Source organism: Nipponia nippon, unplaced genomic scaffold, assembly GCF_047370975.1.
Source record: "Nipponia nippon isolate SJK-2023a ecotype South Korea unplaced genomic scaffold, ASM4737097v1 scaffold_5, whole genome shotgun sequence".
Classification (NCBI taxonomy): Eukaryota; Metazoa; Chordata; class Aves; order Pelecaniformes; family Threskiornithidae; genus Nipponia; species Nipponia nippon.
The window spans coordinates 49,317,130-49,336,065 of record NW_028262369.1 but is presented as its reverse complement, the minus strand read 5'-3'; the positions used below and the strand labels follow the sequence as shown (position 1 = coordinate 49,336,065).

The following is an 18,936-nucleotide window of genomic DNA, read 5'->3' as shown; positions in this document are numbered from 1 at the left end:
CGCGCCCAGCATTGTAGCTGAGCGTGTTTGCAGCGTTTTATGGGGCATAATCTGTTGTCATCGAAGCCGATGGCAAATTCCGTACTTTCTGCAGCTGACGCTAAATAGGTCTTTTGAAGGTTGTAATTTCTCGTTTAACTGATGCCAGTTGCAAATACTTTGTGCTGAGGAATAACCCCTTAGCGCCAAATAAAATACAGTGGAAGTCTGTGGCATGTTTTTCAGCGTATTGTTAGTTACAGCGCTCCTGACAGAGCACATTCTATGCCGAAGATAAATGCTTGGGAGCCTCTTGCCAATTTATGTCCAAAAGGGCTTTTCTTGGATGTCCTCTTCTCTGTGGAAAACGCTTTTCTGTTTTTCCAGCAAACATTTAATGAGCTGCGCTTAAAAGAAGAAGAGGACCTATTTCAGGACCAGACCGTTCTGCTTTAGTTCTCTCCGAGCTGGTTTGTGGCTCTATGGGTGCTCTGATCTTTGTTACACCACGTTGCATGGCAATGGTCTTTGCAGAGCAATATGCGTGTTCCAGTACCTGCGTGGGGGATGTTTCGGTCCACCCAGCACCGCTCTATTGTCCCTCGTGCCCAAAGTTGAAGGGTATTCCCAACTGACCTGTCTCAGAAAATCCAGGCTCCGACCAGGCTGCAAGTACAGTTGTTGGCATATTAGGACACTGGATTCCCATGCTGGGATCTCAGTCTTCCCATTTGAATTCAATTTCTGTGACCAAGGGGGAGCCTGGAGAGCTGGTGTGAGTGGCCTGGGGCCAGTCAGAGGGACGTGCCTGCAGGGACGCGGGCTGGCAGTGGCCCATGGCCAGGAGCTTCGTGTCTGGCTGCTCACCAGTCCCGGTTTGGCATTGCTGCCAGCACTTCCAGCGCATGGCTGGTACCTGAGGCTGGCAGGAGAGGGCCTTCAGCCTGAGCTGTGGTGTCCATCCCTGGTGCCCCTTTCTGGGAGATGTATAGAGAGCTGCACGAGGAGGAGGCGGGAGGAAGCTACCTCTGATGGGGGGGGGTCACCTGCACGCTCACTAATGCATTTACTCTTGTGACCAAAGAGGTTCGTAAAGATTTCCTAAGTGAAGTTGAAGGCTCTCAAGGTTTCTGTGAGCCACCAGGAGCAGCTGAGCTTTCTTTCCTAGGGATGAGGTGATTTCGAAGTCCCCTCAAGGGATGCCATTGGTGGATGTCCTGGTTTCAGCTGGGATAGAGTTAGTTTTCTTCCTAGTAGCTGGTATAGTGCTGTGTTTTGGATTTAGGATGAGAATAATGTAGGTAACACACTGATGTTTTAGTTGTTGCTAAGCAGTGCTTACACTAGTCAAGGACTTTTCAGCTTCCCGTGCTCTGCCAGGTGCACAAGAAGCTGGGAGGGAGCACAGCCAGGACAGCTGACCCAGACTGGCCAAAGGGCTATTCCATACCATATGATGTCATACCCAGTATATAAACTGGGGGAGTTGGCCAGGGGGCAGTGATTGCTGCTTGGGGACGGGCTGCGCGTCAGTTGGCGGGTGGTGAGCAGTTGTATAGTGTATCGCTTGCTTTGTATATTATTATATTATTATTACTACTACTATTACTACTATTCTATTTTATTTTACTTCAATTATTAAACTGTATAGTGTATCGCTTGCTTTGTATATTATTATATTATTATTACTACTACTATTACTACTATTCTATTTTATTTTACTTCAATTATTAAACTGTTCTTATCTCAACCCACAAGTTTTCTCACTTTCACCCTTCCAATTCTCTCCCCCATCCCACCGGCGAGGGCGAGTAAGCGAGCGGCTGTGTGGTGCTTAGTTGCTGGCTGGAGAGCGGAAAGCCCATCCCGCGGCTGCTTCTGTCTAAATTAACCCAGACATCCAGGCCCTGGGGCGATGGTTTGGTAGGTTGACGAGGCTGAGGGAGCTGTGGCACTGCAGCAGTGGGGCGATCCAGGGCCCCATGCAGGCGATGCTCGGTGCTCACCTGCTGTCACACAGCCACGGCTGTGCCTGACCCAGAGGGGACTGAGCTTGGGCTTCAGGAGCTGTGTGCTGCCTCGGCCTGGGGAAGCCTCAGCACAGGGACATGGTGGTGCCCATCAGCTGTTGGGGTGCCATTAAACCTAGCTATGGAGCCCCATTAACCTGAAATAAGTCCATCTGCCTTCATTTATGAATCGAAACTGACAGTTTTTTCTGCAAAGGGTTAAGAGCAGAGCCAGCATCGACGTGGAGCCTCGCTGTTCACACTGATGATAGCTAGGAAATGCAGTCTGCAATACTAACAAATACACCAGCTAGCGTTTGCATATGGAACTGAAGTGAAGTAGCTCCTGTGTACCTTTATACCATATACTGAAAGTACTTTAATTACTCACTGTTAATTTATTCTCCGTGCTGTGAAACTCAACAGCATGAATGGCACAATTGTAATGGGAATGCGTCCCACTTCTGGTTTGTTTTGAAGTGATCTGCTTTTTGTCTGCACCCCTGTAAGTATGGGACTACTAGATGTGTTATGAACAAAGAGAGTGGCAAAACATGTCCTTCAAGAGCGGGTTGTCTAAAGAGATGGGCGAGGTGAAGCAAGGAAGGAAACGGAGGCGCAGAGAAGCAGACTGCGTTGCTCACAGTCGTTTAGAAAGCTGGAGCTGGGGAGTTTCCCTGGCTGACAAATCCCACCCTGCTCCTCTGTCTGCTGTCCCCAGCTTTGCTTTTGCGCTGGTTTCGTTGCCATCTCCGAAAGCTCTTCCCCGAAATACAGCTTCACTGAGAGCTGGGCGCATGGTGTGGGCTCCAGGGACACGAGTCTGGCAGAGACCCGATGAAGTCTTGTGGTCAGTCCACCTTTCCCCCAGGGCAAGATGGAATTCGCACATGCTGTTCGAATTTGCATGCCAGTCCTGACACATGTTGTTCCTCTAGCTCGTTTTAAGGACCTCTAATGATGGAGAAATCTGTATAATATACGCTAATGACCCTCATGAACTTGAATCTGATGGAAGGTCATTTACTGATTTCAGGAGGGCTTTGATCTGGAGCAAAAGCCCTCATTCTGCGGTTCATTGGGAGTTATTAGGGGGGAGAATGACCAGAGAGGGGTGGTTTTAAACCTACACTTACATACTGTGTTGAATGCGGCCCTGAGGCTAGGCATATTTTCTCTAAATATCCTCAAACATCATTGTTTTCCAGTGAAGAACATCACCTGGTTCCCATAGGTTTTGTTCAATAGTTTTTTTTATTATTTGGAGAAATTTTTTTCCAGATTTTCCATTGCAACTCATATTCAGATATCGGTGTTTCTTGGTTTAAAAATACTTTGTACTCGAGTTATTTTATTTTTACTTCAATTGTTAGTAAAAATGGACATAGTGAAGTAACCAGCAAATAATTTTGCCAGAAGGTTGATCAAAACAATTATGTTTTCCTAGGGAAAAAAAAATTCTGTTTAAAAATTTCTCATTAAATGTAGTTGGCATTTCTGGATGTGACTGACACAAGGAATTCTGAAAAAAATGCCCACACTAACAGGCCGGGGGACAGGAATTTGCTGTATTTGACAGGCTGTATACAAGAAGGATGCAGCACTGCAAACTCAGCAGCGCAGGCTTTGCCAATGTGTCTAGACAGCCCATCTCCACGGGGGAGAGAAAAGCTTATTTCTTGGACCCGCTCCATCTGTGGTTGCTCCGATGAGACAAGACCACTTACGGCTCTCCTTTATCAATGGAGATTTTGCGTCCAAGCTTTGGGGTTGGGCTGAGCTTGCTCGGCCCTCGTTGCGCGGTGATCGGTCGTCTGCATGAACTGACTTGGGCTCCCACAGCTGGCGGGATGCGGTGGTCGGAGCAGGGGCACGGGGCGCAGCACGGGTGCATAGTCGTATTTCTCCAACTGTGCTACTTTGGGTGAGCCGTCAAATCTTTTGCTGGTTTTGAGATACTCCTCTGTTAGGTGAGGATGTGCCTAGTCTGGCAATGAATGTGATTCATTAGCTAGAGCCCTTTAAAAGCCTTAAATTCTGTTAAATTGTGCTAGAATGGCAGCATTCATCTTCTAGCCCTGCACCAGACCGAAAGCAGTGCTTTGTGGCTGAGATATCCTGCATCTCCATACAGGTTCCCGAAATTATCTGATCCTCCAGGTTAGAGCATCTGACATTTCAGCCAGATTAAGGGCAGCAATAAGCAGATATCCTATAATATATTCATCACCTGGAGGCAAAGATTATTATTCCGTATTAGGGAATGTTGTTTCCAACATATCCCTCGTTTGCCCCAATTCACAGGAGCTCTGACAGTCATTATTCTGCCTCCTCTGCTGGGAGTTGTGCTTTTCAAACTGCAGTGAACTTTGTGGAAATACAGAGGTTTCAATTTTTCAGCCTTTTGATTTAAAATCTCTAGATGATTGTTCGACTCTGGCAGGGAACCATTCAAAATACATTCCAAAATATTCATCATTCCAGCAGGCTAAGAAACATAAGATGTAGCAATTTATTAGCTAATGTGAAATGCATTCGCCGTCCAGAAGAGGCTAAGGATGGAAGTGGATCTGAGCCTGATTTGCCTTCGCATCCCGCAGAGCTGGGGCGCGGAGCACGCTGGAGCCCGTCGTCCGTCCCATCCACCCTCCTGTTTTGCTGAATGTCCCTGTGCCCAGCAAAAAGCCCCCAGAGCCCAGCAGCAGCCTTGTCCCTCCTCCCTGTCCCCTGGCCTTAGAAGAGCAGGACCTGGGAAGGAGAAAGAGTTGTTTTGAAATGGCCCTACATGCTCTAATCCCTTTGCCTCCCGTAGCGATGCGGGATGTAAAGGTCCTTTATCCCCCACCCAAGGAGCGCGCTCCCGGTCAGGATGCTCAGCCCTTGGAAGAGGCAGGTGGGCTGGATGCTGACAGCCGGGCTCAAGTTCTGTTATTTCTGGATCTCAGATGCCATCGTTTTTCCAGTTGTGATCAAGAGGGACCCATAAAATGCATTAGCGGTCAAAATCTGGATTTCTAAGCGAAGCTCTGCAGCGGCTCCGGTCCAATTTGCTTGGTAGGGGCGATGGCAGTGGTGGTCTGATTTGGTCAAAACACATTTCTTCTTGGATGCTAATGAAAGGGGGGCGCAGCCTTTGGAGAGCTGGTTTCGATGTTCTCGCCATGGTTTGCACTTCCCCTTCTCCTGGCGCTCTGTGGTCCCGGCACGGTTGTTCTGTGCCATGCAGTTTGCAGTCCTGGATATTTCAACAGTAAACAGATGAAATATCCATTGAGAACAGTGCTTCTGCCTACCGGTGGGGCCAGCTGGCGCGCACATCCCACCGCTCATTGTCTGTCTGCTCGCGCGGGTCCCACGTACCAAAAAAGCACGTCCAAATGAATTTCCAGATCCAGTCGGGATGGGGCTGTTTAATAATGGCACTCCTCAGCAGCACGGTGGGCCTCCGTGGGGACCTGAACAAGCGGAGACATTCATGAAGCCGGTCAGCTTGAGTCAGTCTTTCCCGGTGCGGGCGGGAGATTCCTGGGTAACATTTGCAGACTCTTGCGGCTGCCACAGCGTTTGGAAATGAGCTAGTTGAAAGGCCCAAAATGCCAAGTGGTTCATCTGCAACATACATATGGACTGAAAAAAAATCCCCCCCAAAGCAGCCCTTTTTCTGTCTTGGCAACCCCCCCCCCCCCCTTTTTTTTTGTTTTTTCCTTTTTTTCTTTTTTCTTCTTTTTTCTTTTTTCTCATTTCTTTTTTTCTCTTTTTTATCTTTTTCTTTTTTCTGTTTTTCTCTTTTTTGTTTTCTTTTCTCTTTTTTCTGTTTTCTTTTTTCTGTTTTTCTCTCTTTTCTCTTTTTCCCTTTTTCTTTACACTTTTCTTCTTCTTACAAAAATATCTCTAATTTTCCCCATTAGAAAGGTTTTCTAGCTGAAGCTCATGAGGATTTTTTGCCACTTTTTTAAAATGCAAGAGAAAATCTAATAAAAGCAGTGTTGCCCAGAGTTCAGGTGGGTGTGCAGTGGGAGGGGGACTGCAGGGCCCCTGCTTCGTGGCTTCTGGCTGATGCATCCTTCTATGTGAATACTAACAGGGAGGCTCAACCTTCTGAATCTGTGGCCATCAGAAGAGGGTGGAAGTGGTTTCTATCTATTTTGGTCTCAGGGACTACTCTGAGGGTTGGAGAGACCTCGAAAAGACTGAAGTGTGCCATCCCGAAGGGCTGGACCAGTTGTAGTATTGTCTGTGTTGTGCTCCTGGCTCCAGTACAGCCATGAACCCCTGGCCCAAGCACCAGCACGCATCATTTTTGCTCTCTCCGAGGGACTCCTTCCCGTGGAAGGAATCAAAATCCACCCCACGCTTGGTCCCTACAATGAGGGAGTCTCCCTAACATGGTCTGTATTTTGTTGTTAAAGTCTTGTCCCAGCAGCTTGGTGTCAAAGGGCACATTGATCCCTGAAACCTGAGGCATAGGTGACACCTGTTTGTGATTCATGTCCAGCTATAGGTCCGTGGGTTGCCTCTGTACATAAAGAAAAAGGGGACACCAGGTAAATCCAACAGGACAGCAGGTAGAAATAATACTGTGCGCCTTTTGTATAACGTGTAACCCTGTGGAGCTCGCTGCAGGGGGATACGAGTGTGGAAAATAGATTAATAACCTGTCCTTGCCTAATTGTCGTGACAGTCATTGCTAGTGTCTTTGAGGCAACTGGTGGTATCCAGGTGGACATGGATACTGGTTTTCCTGGTGCACCAGTCCGCTCCTGCATGGGAAGTCCCCGTTACGCAGTCAAGCTAGGAGCAGCGTTGACTCTTAACAAGAATGCTCTCAGCAGTTGTGCTGGTTTGGATACGCACCACATGCGTGTTAGAGTTAAAAGGGGCAGTGTTACACAGCTCAGCTTTTCAAGCCTTTGTAGAAAGGACAAGAAAGGGTGCTGGAGGGGAGAAAGACGTTATCTGGAATGAACTAGGGCAGGGACGGGGCCAAGAGCATAGAGAGGCGGCTTTGGAAATGAGAAAATACCGATGGAGCAGGGCGGAGGTTAGGAAGTTTGATCTTGGCTGCCTGAATGCTGTTCCCAAGATGAAACATCAGGACACATGGCATGGGAAGGGGAGCTGATGGGAAGCGGATGTGGGCGTTGGAAGTCATACCCCTGACCTTGCAAAGCCGTGACTTTACATGTGTTCAGTGCTGCCAAACGCACTGATGCCAGGTCTTACCCAAGAATAAGGAAGGGGCTGTGAAGGCTGAGGTGCTCCAGCTCTCCAGGGATGGTCTGGTGGTCATACTGGCACCAGCGGCTGGATGTCATCGTGGAGGAGTGCTGCGCTGGGAAGCACGGACCCATTTTAGATATGATACCTTTGGGTATGGTGGTGGGGTTTGGCTGGCGGAGCCGTGCGATTGCATTTCTGCTCCTCTGTCACGGGTCCAATGCTTTTGCGGCATCAGGCTACCCTAATGAGGGACTCGGGGGGGACTACAGACCCCTTGGATCCTGTCCCCTCCCGAGCCTGGTAAATCCACCCCACTGGATCGCCGCCATGGTCTGGTGGTTTGGTTTCTTTGTCAGTTACAAAGTGCAGTCTCACAGAACATGATTTGCCGCTGGCAGGCTTTTAAAATATGTGTTTGCTTTTGATTATATTTTTTTTTAAATTAATTTTCCAAGGATCAATGTGGTAATGCATATAAAAATTACAATATGTAAAACAAAGTATAAAAGCATACAAGGAATTCCAAACACATAACATACTGTGCCTTGGAGCTTATGAGATCCATACAGCGCTTATTGTATTATGGGAACACTCTGACCCCAAGACCCAGCGGAAAGGCTTGTTAGAAGAGCAGGACTAAGCCATGTGCCTTATGAGCTGTAGGATGCCCAGAAGGAAAACCCTAGCGAATATAAAAGCAGAGCTGTTACAGCAGAACTCTGACTGGTCTGGGGGATCTAGGGGGACTTTCAATGGCTTTGTACCAATTTCTGGAGAAGGATGTATACTTTTGCCCCCACAAATATTGTTCTCCCAGTAGTTAACACTTAACGTCATGTCTTTCCAGGGAGACTCTCCAGATTTCCATTGGATCATGATTACTTTTTTTTTTTCCCCAAACATTATTTCTTCTGTCAACTGCAGCAAGTGGGAACATTGATGTGGTTAGGAAGGACGCACATCTTAGCCGCTATAACTGCCCATGTGCTCTGCAGGTTCCCACCAGATGAGAGGCAGAGCACCAGAGCTGAAACCACGCCGAAAAGGAGTTTTGTCTTACATTTGCTGTAGGGTGGGGCTCTTAGCTGCTAGGGAGGAGCTCATGCTGTGGCTCAGGAGCAGAGCAGGTTGGGGTTGCAGGGGGACCTGATCCCCAGCTCTGCAGACCCCCAAAAGTGCAGAGCAGAGCACGGGGGATGCTTCTGCGCTCAGGTCCCTGCAGCGCCTGGTAAGGCCAGGTGAAGATTTTTGCATGCTAGAAACTTGTTTTCAGGACAGAGTTTTCTACACGCTCTCCACCAAGAAGGCGACAACCCCAAGACCTCGTTCCTGGGGAGCAAGAGTCACCAGCTGGTGCTGTGTCTTGAAACCCGCCTGGAAATGTCCCTTTTGGCCACGATGCAGGTGGGACATCCCTCTGCTCGAGCGCTTGTCCTGGTGGAGGACAAGGAGGGTTTCACTGTTGGCGCTGGTGAAGCTGTCTTTCTACAGGACCTCAGTGAGTTCCCCTAGTCTGGCAGGCAGAGCCGAGTGCAACGGGAGACCGTAGGCACGCTATCCATGCAAAAGCTATTCACAGCTCTGTAATGATATGTAATTGTTTGTATGCGGTCAGCTAAAAATTATCCTGATAGGTTCCACATTGCAGACACTTCAGAGAGGAACTGCCGTAGTCCTGCGGGTAACGCTGAAAATACACACACTTTTTCATTTAATATTAAAGCTCGTTTTTTGTTTGAAAAATTCAGTATCGCTTTTCTGAAGTTCCATGCTCGTGCACAAAGTAACTTGTTTTTATCTGCAAAAATTGAACCTGATTAGTTTACGAGATAATCAAAAGCAAAAGCTTTTAAAAGAAATATAGCATCTGTTTCTTTGTTTTCTTCTTTTTTTTTTTTTTCCTGTGTTCCTGGTGATTGTAACAAGACTGGAACTTCAGATACTTGAATTTTCTGTATAGTTGAAATAATTTGAGGTCTTATGCACAGATGGTGCAGAAAAAAACAAACAAATAAACAGTGAAGGTTAGAAAAAAGCTCAGCCAGTGTTGTGTAATGGGAGAAAAATGATAGTTCAAAAATCTCCATAGTCTGACCTGTAATCTCAAATACAAACCTGCTGTTATTGCAGTTGTACAGCTGGGCTCGGTATCGCTGCTCATCAGGGCTAGCTTCAGTACGTGACTTAATAGGCATCCCCTACCTTAACATTTTTAGTTTTCTTTTAAGTGTCATCTCCATTCCATATTGCCTACATTTGTCATGTCTGGTGTAGGGTAATTATAACTTCCCTGTGTAGCATTTGCGTACCTCAAAGTTAGACCTTATCTCCATTTGAAAATACTTTTCATGCATGGAAATACGTATAAATCAGAGTTCGTTCTCTCCTGGGAGCTTTTCGAAAGATACTTCTGGCAGCTCTGAGCATGAATTCTTATCCGTGTGAGTCCCCTTGCCCCTCTTCTGTCCCTGCTCACATCTGGCGAAGACAACAGGCACTGCTGGGCAATGGGCTCCTGCTGCCTGGAAGAGCGGGGTCCTTCCAGGCGGTGCTCGGGAAGGGAAGCAGCAAAACCAGCGGTGGACCTGGCCGTCCAGGCTGGTCAAAGACACAGAAAACAAGCTGAGGGAAAATAGAGGTGCAAGGCTTTCCCCCGTTTTCTGCTGAAGTGATGTTTTTGGGCTGGAAAGTGGCTTTTCAGGTTGAAATTGTCTTGTTTAGGGTGAACCTTGCTCTGGCCAAGCTCGGCGCTGAGCGCTGTTGGTGTCTGTCGGCTGTTTTAGCTGGGTGCGATCTCATCTTTGTGTGAGCAGTGGTGGTGGGACCCCCTGCCCGCGGGCAGCCCCGTGCTGTGGCACACGGGCTCGTCTCCAGCTTCCCGCACGAGTGGAAAATCACTTCAGACCATCTCGAATCGGTTGGGGCAGGGCTTTGTCATCAGGTGGATTTTGTATGTCCCCGTCTCTGCTTCCCACTCTCATTCCTGGCGCCTTGTTTTAGCTTTGATTAAACCTTTTGGGTTTGGGTTTTGTTTTGTATGATATAAGTTGACAAAGCTGCCCTGCACCCAAAGAGTTGCAATATTTTGGAGGGATATAATGAATCGAAAGCGAAGCAGAGCGCAAATAAAACTGGAACATGAGACTGCAAAGGGCTGTAGCTGTGTGGATGGCTGATGTTGGGGAGAGGAGTCTGCCCGGAGCCAGGGGGGATCCGTAGAAATATTTCTACTCAAGCTTCTTAAAATTTAACTTTAAACCCAATAAAAAAACTGTTCCACTCCATTCTGTTCTCCTTCTTCCTTTCTTTCTTCACCATTCTGAATAAAACTTTCTCCTTTTTTGGCTTGCAGGATTTTTTTTTACTTTAAAAGAAGTTTTAGTTGCTAGGTTTTTAGTTTTCTAGATTTTTTTCCCCCGTGAAATAATTTGTCTTGTTTTGTTTTGTTGTTTTTAATCTGTGCTCAAACTTTAGCCATAACTTCGTATTTTGAAGGCTGTGATTATAGTGTGATTCCTTATTTTCTTCCTGGAATCCTTTCTCAGTTTACAGTTTATATAACTGATGTGACAAATCTTTCCTGCCTTCCCGTAGATGATATTGCGGTTAAATGTCTCTGCCCCTCACTTAATTAAATCCAATTGTTTACTTTCAATTCGGATCCAATTAAGGTACTCTAATAGCTGGTTCTGGACTTAATAGAACTGGTCAAAACTTTTCAAAACTGCCCACACAATGTAAATCCCATCTGGAAATTAGATTTTGTTCTGACCTGGAATGAAAGCAAGTATGTGCAAGCATTCCTGCAAATTGGAAATCCAAAATATGTTGCAGTTGCAAGTCGTGGTGGAAAAAATACTGATCTTGTAACTTATATGTAGGCATTTCGTTCTCAACTCTGTTTTGCTGTATAATGCGTTGTATTTTCAATGTGGCATCCCAACAGGAGCCATCTGATGGTACCCCGCTGATAGTCACAGACGCTAGGACAGCCGCTGTGCAATAAGGAGCATAGATCAGAGTGTCTTCAAGTCTGGATGTGCCTCGTTGCAAGAGAAGACATGATGAGCAAGGGAAAAAAGAATAAGATGTTTCATACTGTGTCATTTAGAAGCAATAAAAAATGCTTTGGTGCATCCTAGAAGAAGTGCGTTTGTGTATGACACCAGGATTTGCATGTCATGGGTGAATGCAGAAATGAGACAGGAAAACACAAATGTACAGGAAACAAAATCCCCCAGCCCAACATGAAAGGTTGGGATTTTGAAATGAAATTCCCAGATTTTCCAGCATCGGGTTCCTGAGAGGGGAACGTGCGTTTCAGTCTCTCTGGGGGATGCATTTGCAAGCAGCTCAGCTTTTGAGAACGCTGCTTGTAATGAAATATTTCTGATTAAAAGAATGTTGATGAAAGACTTCTGACCCATCTAAAAAGCTTTAGAGCTGTTTTCCTCTTCTCTCCATTTCTGCTGACTCCAGTCACTAGTGCTGTCAACACTATTTAGGAATACCATTTTTCAGCGTTCAGCATTGTTTCCTGATAAAGAAATAATGGCAGAAAAAAAAATACCCTGCTGACATGTTGAAGGCAGCCAGTGACTGCTGCGAGCAAGGTGACATTTGCAGACACCTGGGGTTTAGGTGTCTGCATTCCCTTGTTAGCAGTTTTTAATCAACATATGGCATGTCTGCATGGCAAAATGCAAGGAGTGATCAACCCGGCAGCATTCTGGGCTAGTACGGCTATTATTATTTTTTTTTCTGCTACCCAAGTAACTTCTGTAGACATTTGGATCTAGCTGTGTTGTGCGGTTCCAGAGGTGGGGGAAAGGAGATCTCAAAATCCCATCCCCGCTGTCGCAGGTGGTGCTTAGCTGTCGAGCCACCGCCATCCGGCTGCGTCCTGGAGAGGGGGTGACTCACGTCCCTGCTCTGTGCCAGCCGATGCTGGAGGTACGTTAGCCAACGGTGACCTGACCATGAGTCACTGCAACGCGGCCATTGCCTGCAGCTTTCCATTTCTTGGCCCTGCTATTTTTGGGTCCTGCAATTATGAGGTGAGCTGTGAATCACTGGTGTCTCGCTTTAAGCCAGGAGGAAACCAGGCAAACTGTGTTAACGTGCTTGGCAGGAGGGATTCTTGTTCTCCAGCGTTTTACAGGCTTTGGCCCTCCTTCTTGCTCCCCAGAGCGATGTGCTCACCCTTCCTCATGTGTAACTGTCACGCAGGATCTGAGCAACGGCCAGACGGCCTCGGCCTCAGGCTCCCTCCAGCCAGGTGTCATCTTCTGAGCAGGAACTGATCTTCAGAGGCCTGGAGGGGATTCCCAAGGGGTCCCAAAGGCTTATACTGATTTGCTCATCCAGTCCACGTAGGCAGGGTTCAGATTAGAAAATAGCATCAAATGGGTAACTCGGAAGGAGGCCAGACACCCATGTTGACATTGGCCTCTACGGCAGCTGGCCTTGCAATGTTTCTGCCATTCAGAGGGACGGTTGTGCCCTGAGGCTTGTTCTTTGCTCTTTGCTGTGTTGTGTGGCGCACAGCAGCGCAACCGTGTCGAAGCTCGCCAGTAGAGCCAGGGGGAAATTGCTGACCCTTTTTGTAAAGGCTTTGATGATGAGTCAAGAGAGGAACGTGCAGGACTTTTCTGCTGCATTGTAAGGGATGGACCCTGTGACAGCGCTGAACCCCCCAGCAGGCAGAAACGTGTGCATGGTCTTCTGCACAAGGAGGGGTTAAATCCCATTCCTCTGCTTCACCACTTCGCTTCCCACCACCTGAGCAGGATAGATTCACCTGTAGCCTTGTTTTAATGGCCCGGGATTCCTACACACATTTGTTTTTCTTGCACGTTCCTGCCTCTGCCAGTCCCTTCCCAGCTCAGCTGTATGATTCAATGTGCTTGTTAAAAACTGGTATCCAAACACTTCCTCTCAGATACAAGAAAACCAAGGGCGTATTTTTGCACCCAGGAATCCCCAGGCTGGAAAGGAGTCTGCTGGGGATTGTCAGGCTGTTGGAGAAGGACTGGGGACGGAGGAGCTGTAAACCTGCAGGAATTTGAAAAACCTACTTTAATTTAAGAGGAATGTCCTTTTGTTCCCAAATGGATGGGCCTCGCTCCAAAGGCGTTCAGGTGCAGTAACTGTTACCAGATGGGCTGTGAAAAGCAACACAAACAGGTGGTGAGGACAACAACCGTAGACTTTAATTTCCTTGTCAGCTTCTCCCTGTGCCTTACATACCCCCTCGAGAACAGGAGGATGAGGGGAGCTGTCGTATTTGTATATGGCAAAAGGAATGACTGTGGAGGGGATATTCTGCAACTGTATATAGCAGGTCAAGCCCTTGGACTCTCAGTGGCGAGACTGTCATCTGGGCCAAGGTGCACAATGATTAACTTAAAATGTAGTTCACTAGCACGTGCATTTTTATAGATACAGTGATCAATATCTTTTAATGCATGCTGACATGTATATGGGCTCAGATCCTCCCAGGTGTCACTACTGCCCTTCCATGTGAGACAGTGGGACCACGCTGACATTGCCCACCTGGAGCTCTGCCCAGTGTGCTTGGGAGCAGTGAAGGCTGGGGCTGCGGGAACACGAGAAGCCTTGATGGTTTTGGTGGGACCCCACACGTACTGGAGCACTTGAAGAGGGATGAGTGCAAGGCGACAGCATACCGGTCCTACAGCCTGGGCGGGGCTGTTTTACGGAGGCAGCGGTGGCCTCCCACTCCTGCAGGCTGGTGCCTGGCTCTCCACATCCCTCGGTGTGGCTTCCCACGGTAACTGAAGTGTTTGCGGTGCTGTGACTGGTGTGATGAGTGAATATACTTCAGTACAGGTAGGGTAGAAGCAAAACCGGTGTCATAGCCTCCAGCTTGTCCTAACAATGAGTGTTCAAACCCCTGGAGCCATCACTCACTGCTTGCCAGTATCTGCGAGTGCCCATGCATTGATAGCTCCATTGCTTCTGCTACATTGGCATGTGCAACAGCACTGGAAAAAGGAGAGACAGTGCAGAGCAGATATTTGCTAAGAAAAGCCATTTCATAGTTATCTCAGCACTGATGTTGCTCCAGTGACCGTAGGCACAGGCAGTAGTGATAAATGTGACTCCACATATTACAGATGTACTGATTTATTGCTGGAGTAAATACAAACCAGGCACAAAACAGTATGTGTTCTTATGGGACGCACAGTTTATTGCTCACCGCCTTGCTGGCCTGGGCAAGGCAGGGCAGGTGCGGGAGAGTGCACAACTGTTCTTCAGTCAACAGTATCCAACGTGCTTATGCTCAGTCTCTCTCATACTGGGTTTTTGCTTCCCAAATGCAATGCTATCCATGTCTGTCTGACTGTATTTCCATGTCCTTGGCTTGCAAGCATACAAGTGAAATTGTCTTTTGGGCTTGTCTCTTGTTCAGGCCCGTGTCAGTGACGCTTCATTTCCACTGTCTGACACCTCTTTGTTGACAGCTCCCCGTCTCTGCCCGAATGGATGCCTCTCAGTCTGGATGCAGGGAGGATAAGAGAATGCAGTCCTCCTTTAAGCCAAATGGAGCTATGTACAGAGAACGGCATTACCTTGGCTGTAGTCAAGCCCAGAGTAATAGCTGTTTCCTTGTGCTTTCCTTACTTGGAGACGGGCACACCTTCTCACAGTCAAGTAAGAGCTGGCGCAGGACTCATGCTCACCACAGAGAGCTGTATTACGTTGCAGTAAGGGCAGTCTTCGGAAATGTGAAGCCGAGAGAACAGAGGTTCATGATTCTTTATGGTCAGGAAAGGTTGCTAGGATTGTCAGGAACGGGGAGATGCAATTTGGACTTTTTTTGTTTCTTTTTAGGGATAAGGAAGCTGAGGCATGGGGTAGCTTGAGAGAGCTGGTACAAGTCTTGTGCAGTTGAGCTGGGAAAGGAATGCTTGGGTTCAATGCGCCTTCCACCTCCTTTTTACACGGGGACTAACGTGATGCGGTTAAGGTGTGGTGTTGAAATTGTGCAAGCCTCTTCCTAAGCCTTTTCCATCTTGAAACCATTGAGGTTATTTACCCCATTGCTGTGGGCTCTTAGCTGTCTAGCCTTTGACATCTCTAATTGTCTCTCCTAGATGATCAGCTGAACTCAGAAGAGAAGAAGAAAAGAAAGCAGAGAAGGAACAGGACTACCTTCAACAGCAGCCAACTCCAGGCATTAGAGAGGGTCTTTGAGAGGACACACTACCCCGATGCCTTTGTACGGGAAGACCTTGCACGCAGAGTCAACCTCACTGAAGCCAGAGTTCAGGTAATCACCACAGCTTCTACCCAGACACACCTCACCTCGGGGGGGTCATCAGGCCACTCCAGTATGGCAGTAGAAATCCTCAAGGTCTGCGTAGCACTCTAGGGTCACCAAGCTTCTGGGTCATGCTGTATTGAACTCCCAAGTGTGCCATGCCTTCAGGAGGACTGCCAGGCCTGATCACCATACTTACCACCTTCTCAGTCAGATGTGTTCATATGGTTCGTTCAAGGCCAAGATGTTGGATGTGCTGTGCTCAGGCTGCTCACATTATCTTGTGCTGCTCAGCTTTTAGGTTGCAAGCCTGCACCTTCTGAAGGTCAAAGCAGCCCATGGTGTCTTCTACAGCACTCCCAGGCCTTGCTGCCTACAGCACAGGACAGACCTGGTCCCACAGGGACCTCGCTGAGCCAGTTCCTTGCACGAGGGCTTTATCAGGGCAGACATAAGTATTGTCTTGTCATTAGAGTTTCCAGTGACAGGCATGACAAAGCAGCCTGCTTTTACAGCATCCTGTCTTGCCCAGCAGGGCAGAGGTGGTGTGATGAAAGGGGGGTGTTGCAGCAGAGCTGGTTGTGATGGTTGGTGGGTCTGTGTGCTTCCTATCCCAGGTGTGGTTCCAGAACAGGAGAGCCAAGTTTCGCCGGAACGAGAGGGCCATGCTGGCCAGCAAGAATGCCTCTCTGCTCAAATCCTACTCAGGGGACGTGACCGCCGTGGAGCAGCCCATAGTACCTCGCCCAGCTCCAAGACCCACCGACTATCTCTCCTGGGGTACCGCCTCGCCTTACAGGTGAGTGAATAACCCCTCTGGGACTGGCAAATTCCTGGCATAGTATAGAGCAGCCTGAGAGTGGCCCTTGGATAGCTCTAACGGGCTGTTTATATTCGCGTGGGACAACTGGAAAATACAGCAGTTTGACCACCCTACTGGTTTTCCTTATCCGTTCCCATTCCACCCCATCTCACTGCCAGGCTTGCAAAGTGGGCTCGGTTCAGCATCACCGTGGCTTTCTGGGAGTTGGGTCCATGGGAGGCTGCAGCTTTTTTGGTGGTCTCTCTCTGCAATTCAGGACGTTTCGAAAGAGGATCAGGTAGAATTACATGAAGAGAGAAGGGGTTGCACTTGCTTCCCTAGTGCATCCAGTTTAAAGCAAGGAGAAAACCTTTCCCTGAGACACAGATCCAGGGGAGGTGATGGCAGAGCACTTGGAGAGGCTCAGCCACCACACAGTGACCAGAAGAGGGAGTTCTGTGGCTGTCCCGTGGCAGTCACTGGTTGGAATGCAAGGAAGGGCTGGGAACTCACTCCATGCATGTTGTTCCCAGCCTTCACCTCAGTGTCAGCACTGAACTGGTGAGCAATTTCTTTCTGGTTGCTAGAGCACAAGCATGTGTGTGAACGAGCTGCACCGTTGTGCGGTGCTGTGGTTTGCCTGCAGTAAGGCCAGGTGTCTCTGGGTGGCAGACTGGTGTTCAATGTCCATCTCCTGTGGCCAGCACTGCTTAAAGGGTGGCAGGAAAGAAGTGCATATATGGCAGCCCCAGTCTGCTCAAAGGATCTGGGATGTCTGTGCATGTCACACGCCTCCCTGTCCTCCTCCGTGCCTTCCACAGCCCAGCAGGAACTGGGTGTGGATGCAAGATCCACAGGATGTGTTGGTTTGTGGGGAGCCAGCGGGCTTGGAGGCAGTTAAAAATGAGGTTGGTGGGTATCTTTCAGCACAGTGGCTTCATTGTTGGTCGGGACCTTGGAGCCGTTGGCTGGATTTCTTCCTGTTCATCTGGCTTGATCACAGCCAGCTTCCCACTGGCTTCCAGGAGTCACACCAGGCCCAGGACCTCTCTGCCTTGGTCACCTTGACCCCCTTCTTGCACTCCAAACATTGTTTGCACAGTTAGGTCTGCAAACAGTATGGCTTCCCTGATAGTTTGCTGCTTCAGTGCCATGGAGTCCTCCTCATCCACCCTGTAGCTCCAGAAGAACAAGTCATAGGTTCACCTGCTCCGGATACCGAATAGGACACTTTTGATGAGCACCAATTTGGTCTTAGAGATGGCCCTTATCCTTTGGATTTTGTCTGAGGACTGCTGTCTGACAAAATCCCCCTTTTGGAGTTATGGCTTTCTCTCTGTGAAGCACTCCTCTGTGTTGCATCCTGAGGAGGAGTTTGGGTGGGTGAGTTCAGGGGAGAGAAGCACAGGTCCTTCCCCTCTCCACTGAGCTGCTCTGGTCACAGTACCAGATGCCTTCTTGAATGCTCGTGGTTTATTTCTGCCTCTCACACTTTAAAAATAGATCATTCCTCCCAAGATGATGTTTACATGAGGGGCCTCATAACGTCTTCTAGGAGAAGACCCTGCAAAGGTGACTTCCAGGGGCACACTGGGAAGGGCTGTCTGGGGCCACTCTGGGCAATGAGAAGCCCAAGGCATCTGGGATGTGCAAATGAGGAGAGCAAGGGAGAAGGGAAAGCCTCAGGAATGGTTTTCTCCCCCTGAGGTCCAGACCTGGCTGTGCCTCTCCATGGTGCGAAGACGCATCCTCACTGCCTTGATGTCTTCTTGACTTAAGCCAAGACATTTCAGCAAAGATGTTTGCAGCTTACAGCCACCCCCACTGGCTGACACACCAAACCAGGATGGACTGTCACCCTCCCACGGCCCTGCAGAGGAGTAGGAGGCATTGGCAGAGGGGCAGAGCAGCTGGTTTCCACAATGTGGGGTGGTCAGGACCCTCAGACACTTTACGCTCCCCAGGCTTTCTAATCCTGCTGGGCATCTCTTAGCAATCACATTCATCTTACTGGGCACCTGGGCCAGGTTCACAGCCTCATTAAGGCTTTGAACTGAGTAGTGTTATTGAAGTATTGGACACGTGGTGAAAAACAGCCATGCAGAGTGTTTGCATGGCCCTCTGCCCCCTCCTCACCTCCCCAGCGCTGCCGTAGCAGCTCCTGAGTAACGGCTAGACCGGGAGAGGGCTGAGAGCAGGGCTGAGACCTGCGTTGGCCGGTGCTGTTTTTACTCTTAGGTCTGGGGAAAATTTTCAATCAGTGTGTTTATTCTCCAAATACATTCAGCCACAGGTCGACCAAAGCTATTTGTAGATCTGTGTCACACAGATAGCCAAGTAGATACTATTATTTTTTTGAAGTTGAAATATTTTGCTTAGACATTTTTTAGCTAGTTTTAGAAAACAAGACTAGCAGTCGCGCTGTCAGCCTGCACTTCCCGCTCCAACGGGCCATTGAAAACCATATTTGAAAGAAGGATTTTAGGTCTCAGAAACGTGATGTTCCCCTGTGTTTCATGAAAGCAGGCAGCTGAGTAGAGGAAGGAGACTTTTTGTGCCTGAATGGGGCAGAGGGAGGGGGCAGTAGGGTGACTTCAACCCCTTATCAGACCCTAGAGAGTCTCTGGACTAACACTTCA

At 48.5% G+C, this 18,936-nt stretch overlaps 1 protein-coding gene across 2 annotated transcripts in view; it reads left to right on the top strand.

Moving 5' to 3' along the window:
* The window catches only part of PRRX1 (paired related homeobox 1), a 44,582-nt gene that overhangs the window by 22,450 nt on the left and 3,196 nt on the right, over nt 1-18,936 (top strand). For both annotated transcript variants that reach the window (XM_087732296.1, XM_087732295.1), the window contains 2 exons: nt 15,329-15,504; nt 16,113-16,294. In XM_087732296.1, coding sequence (XP_087588422.1) covers nt 15,329-15,504; nt 16,113-16,294 — 358 coding nt within the window. The remainder of the gene's footprint in view (nt 1-15,328; nt 15,505-16,112; nt 16,295-18,936) is intronic.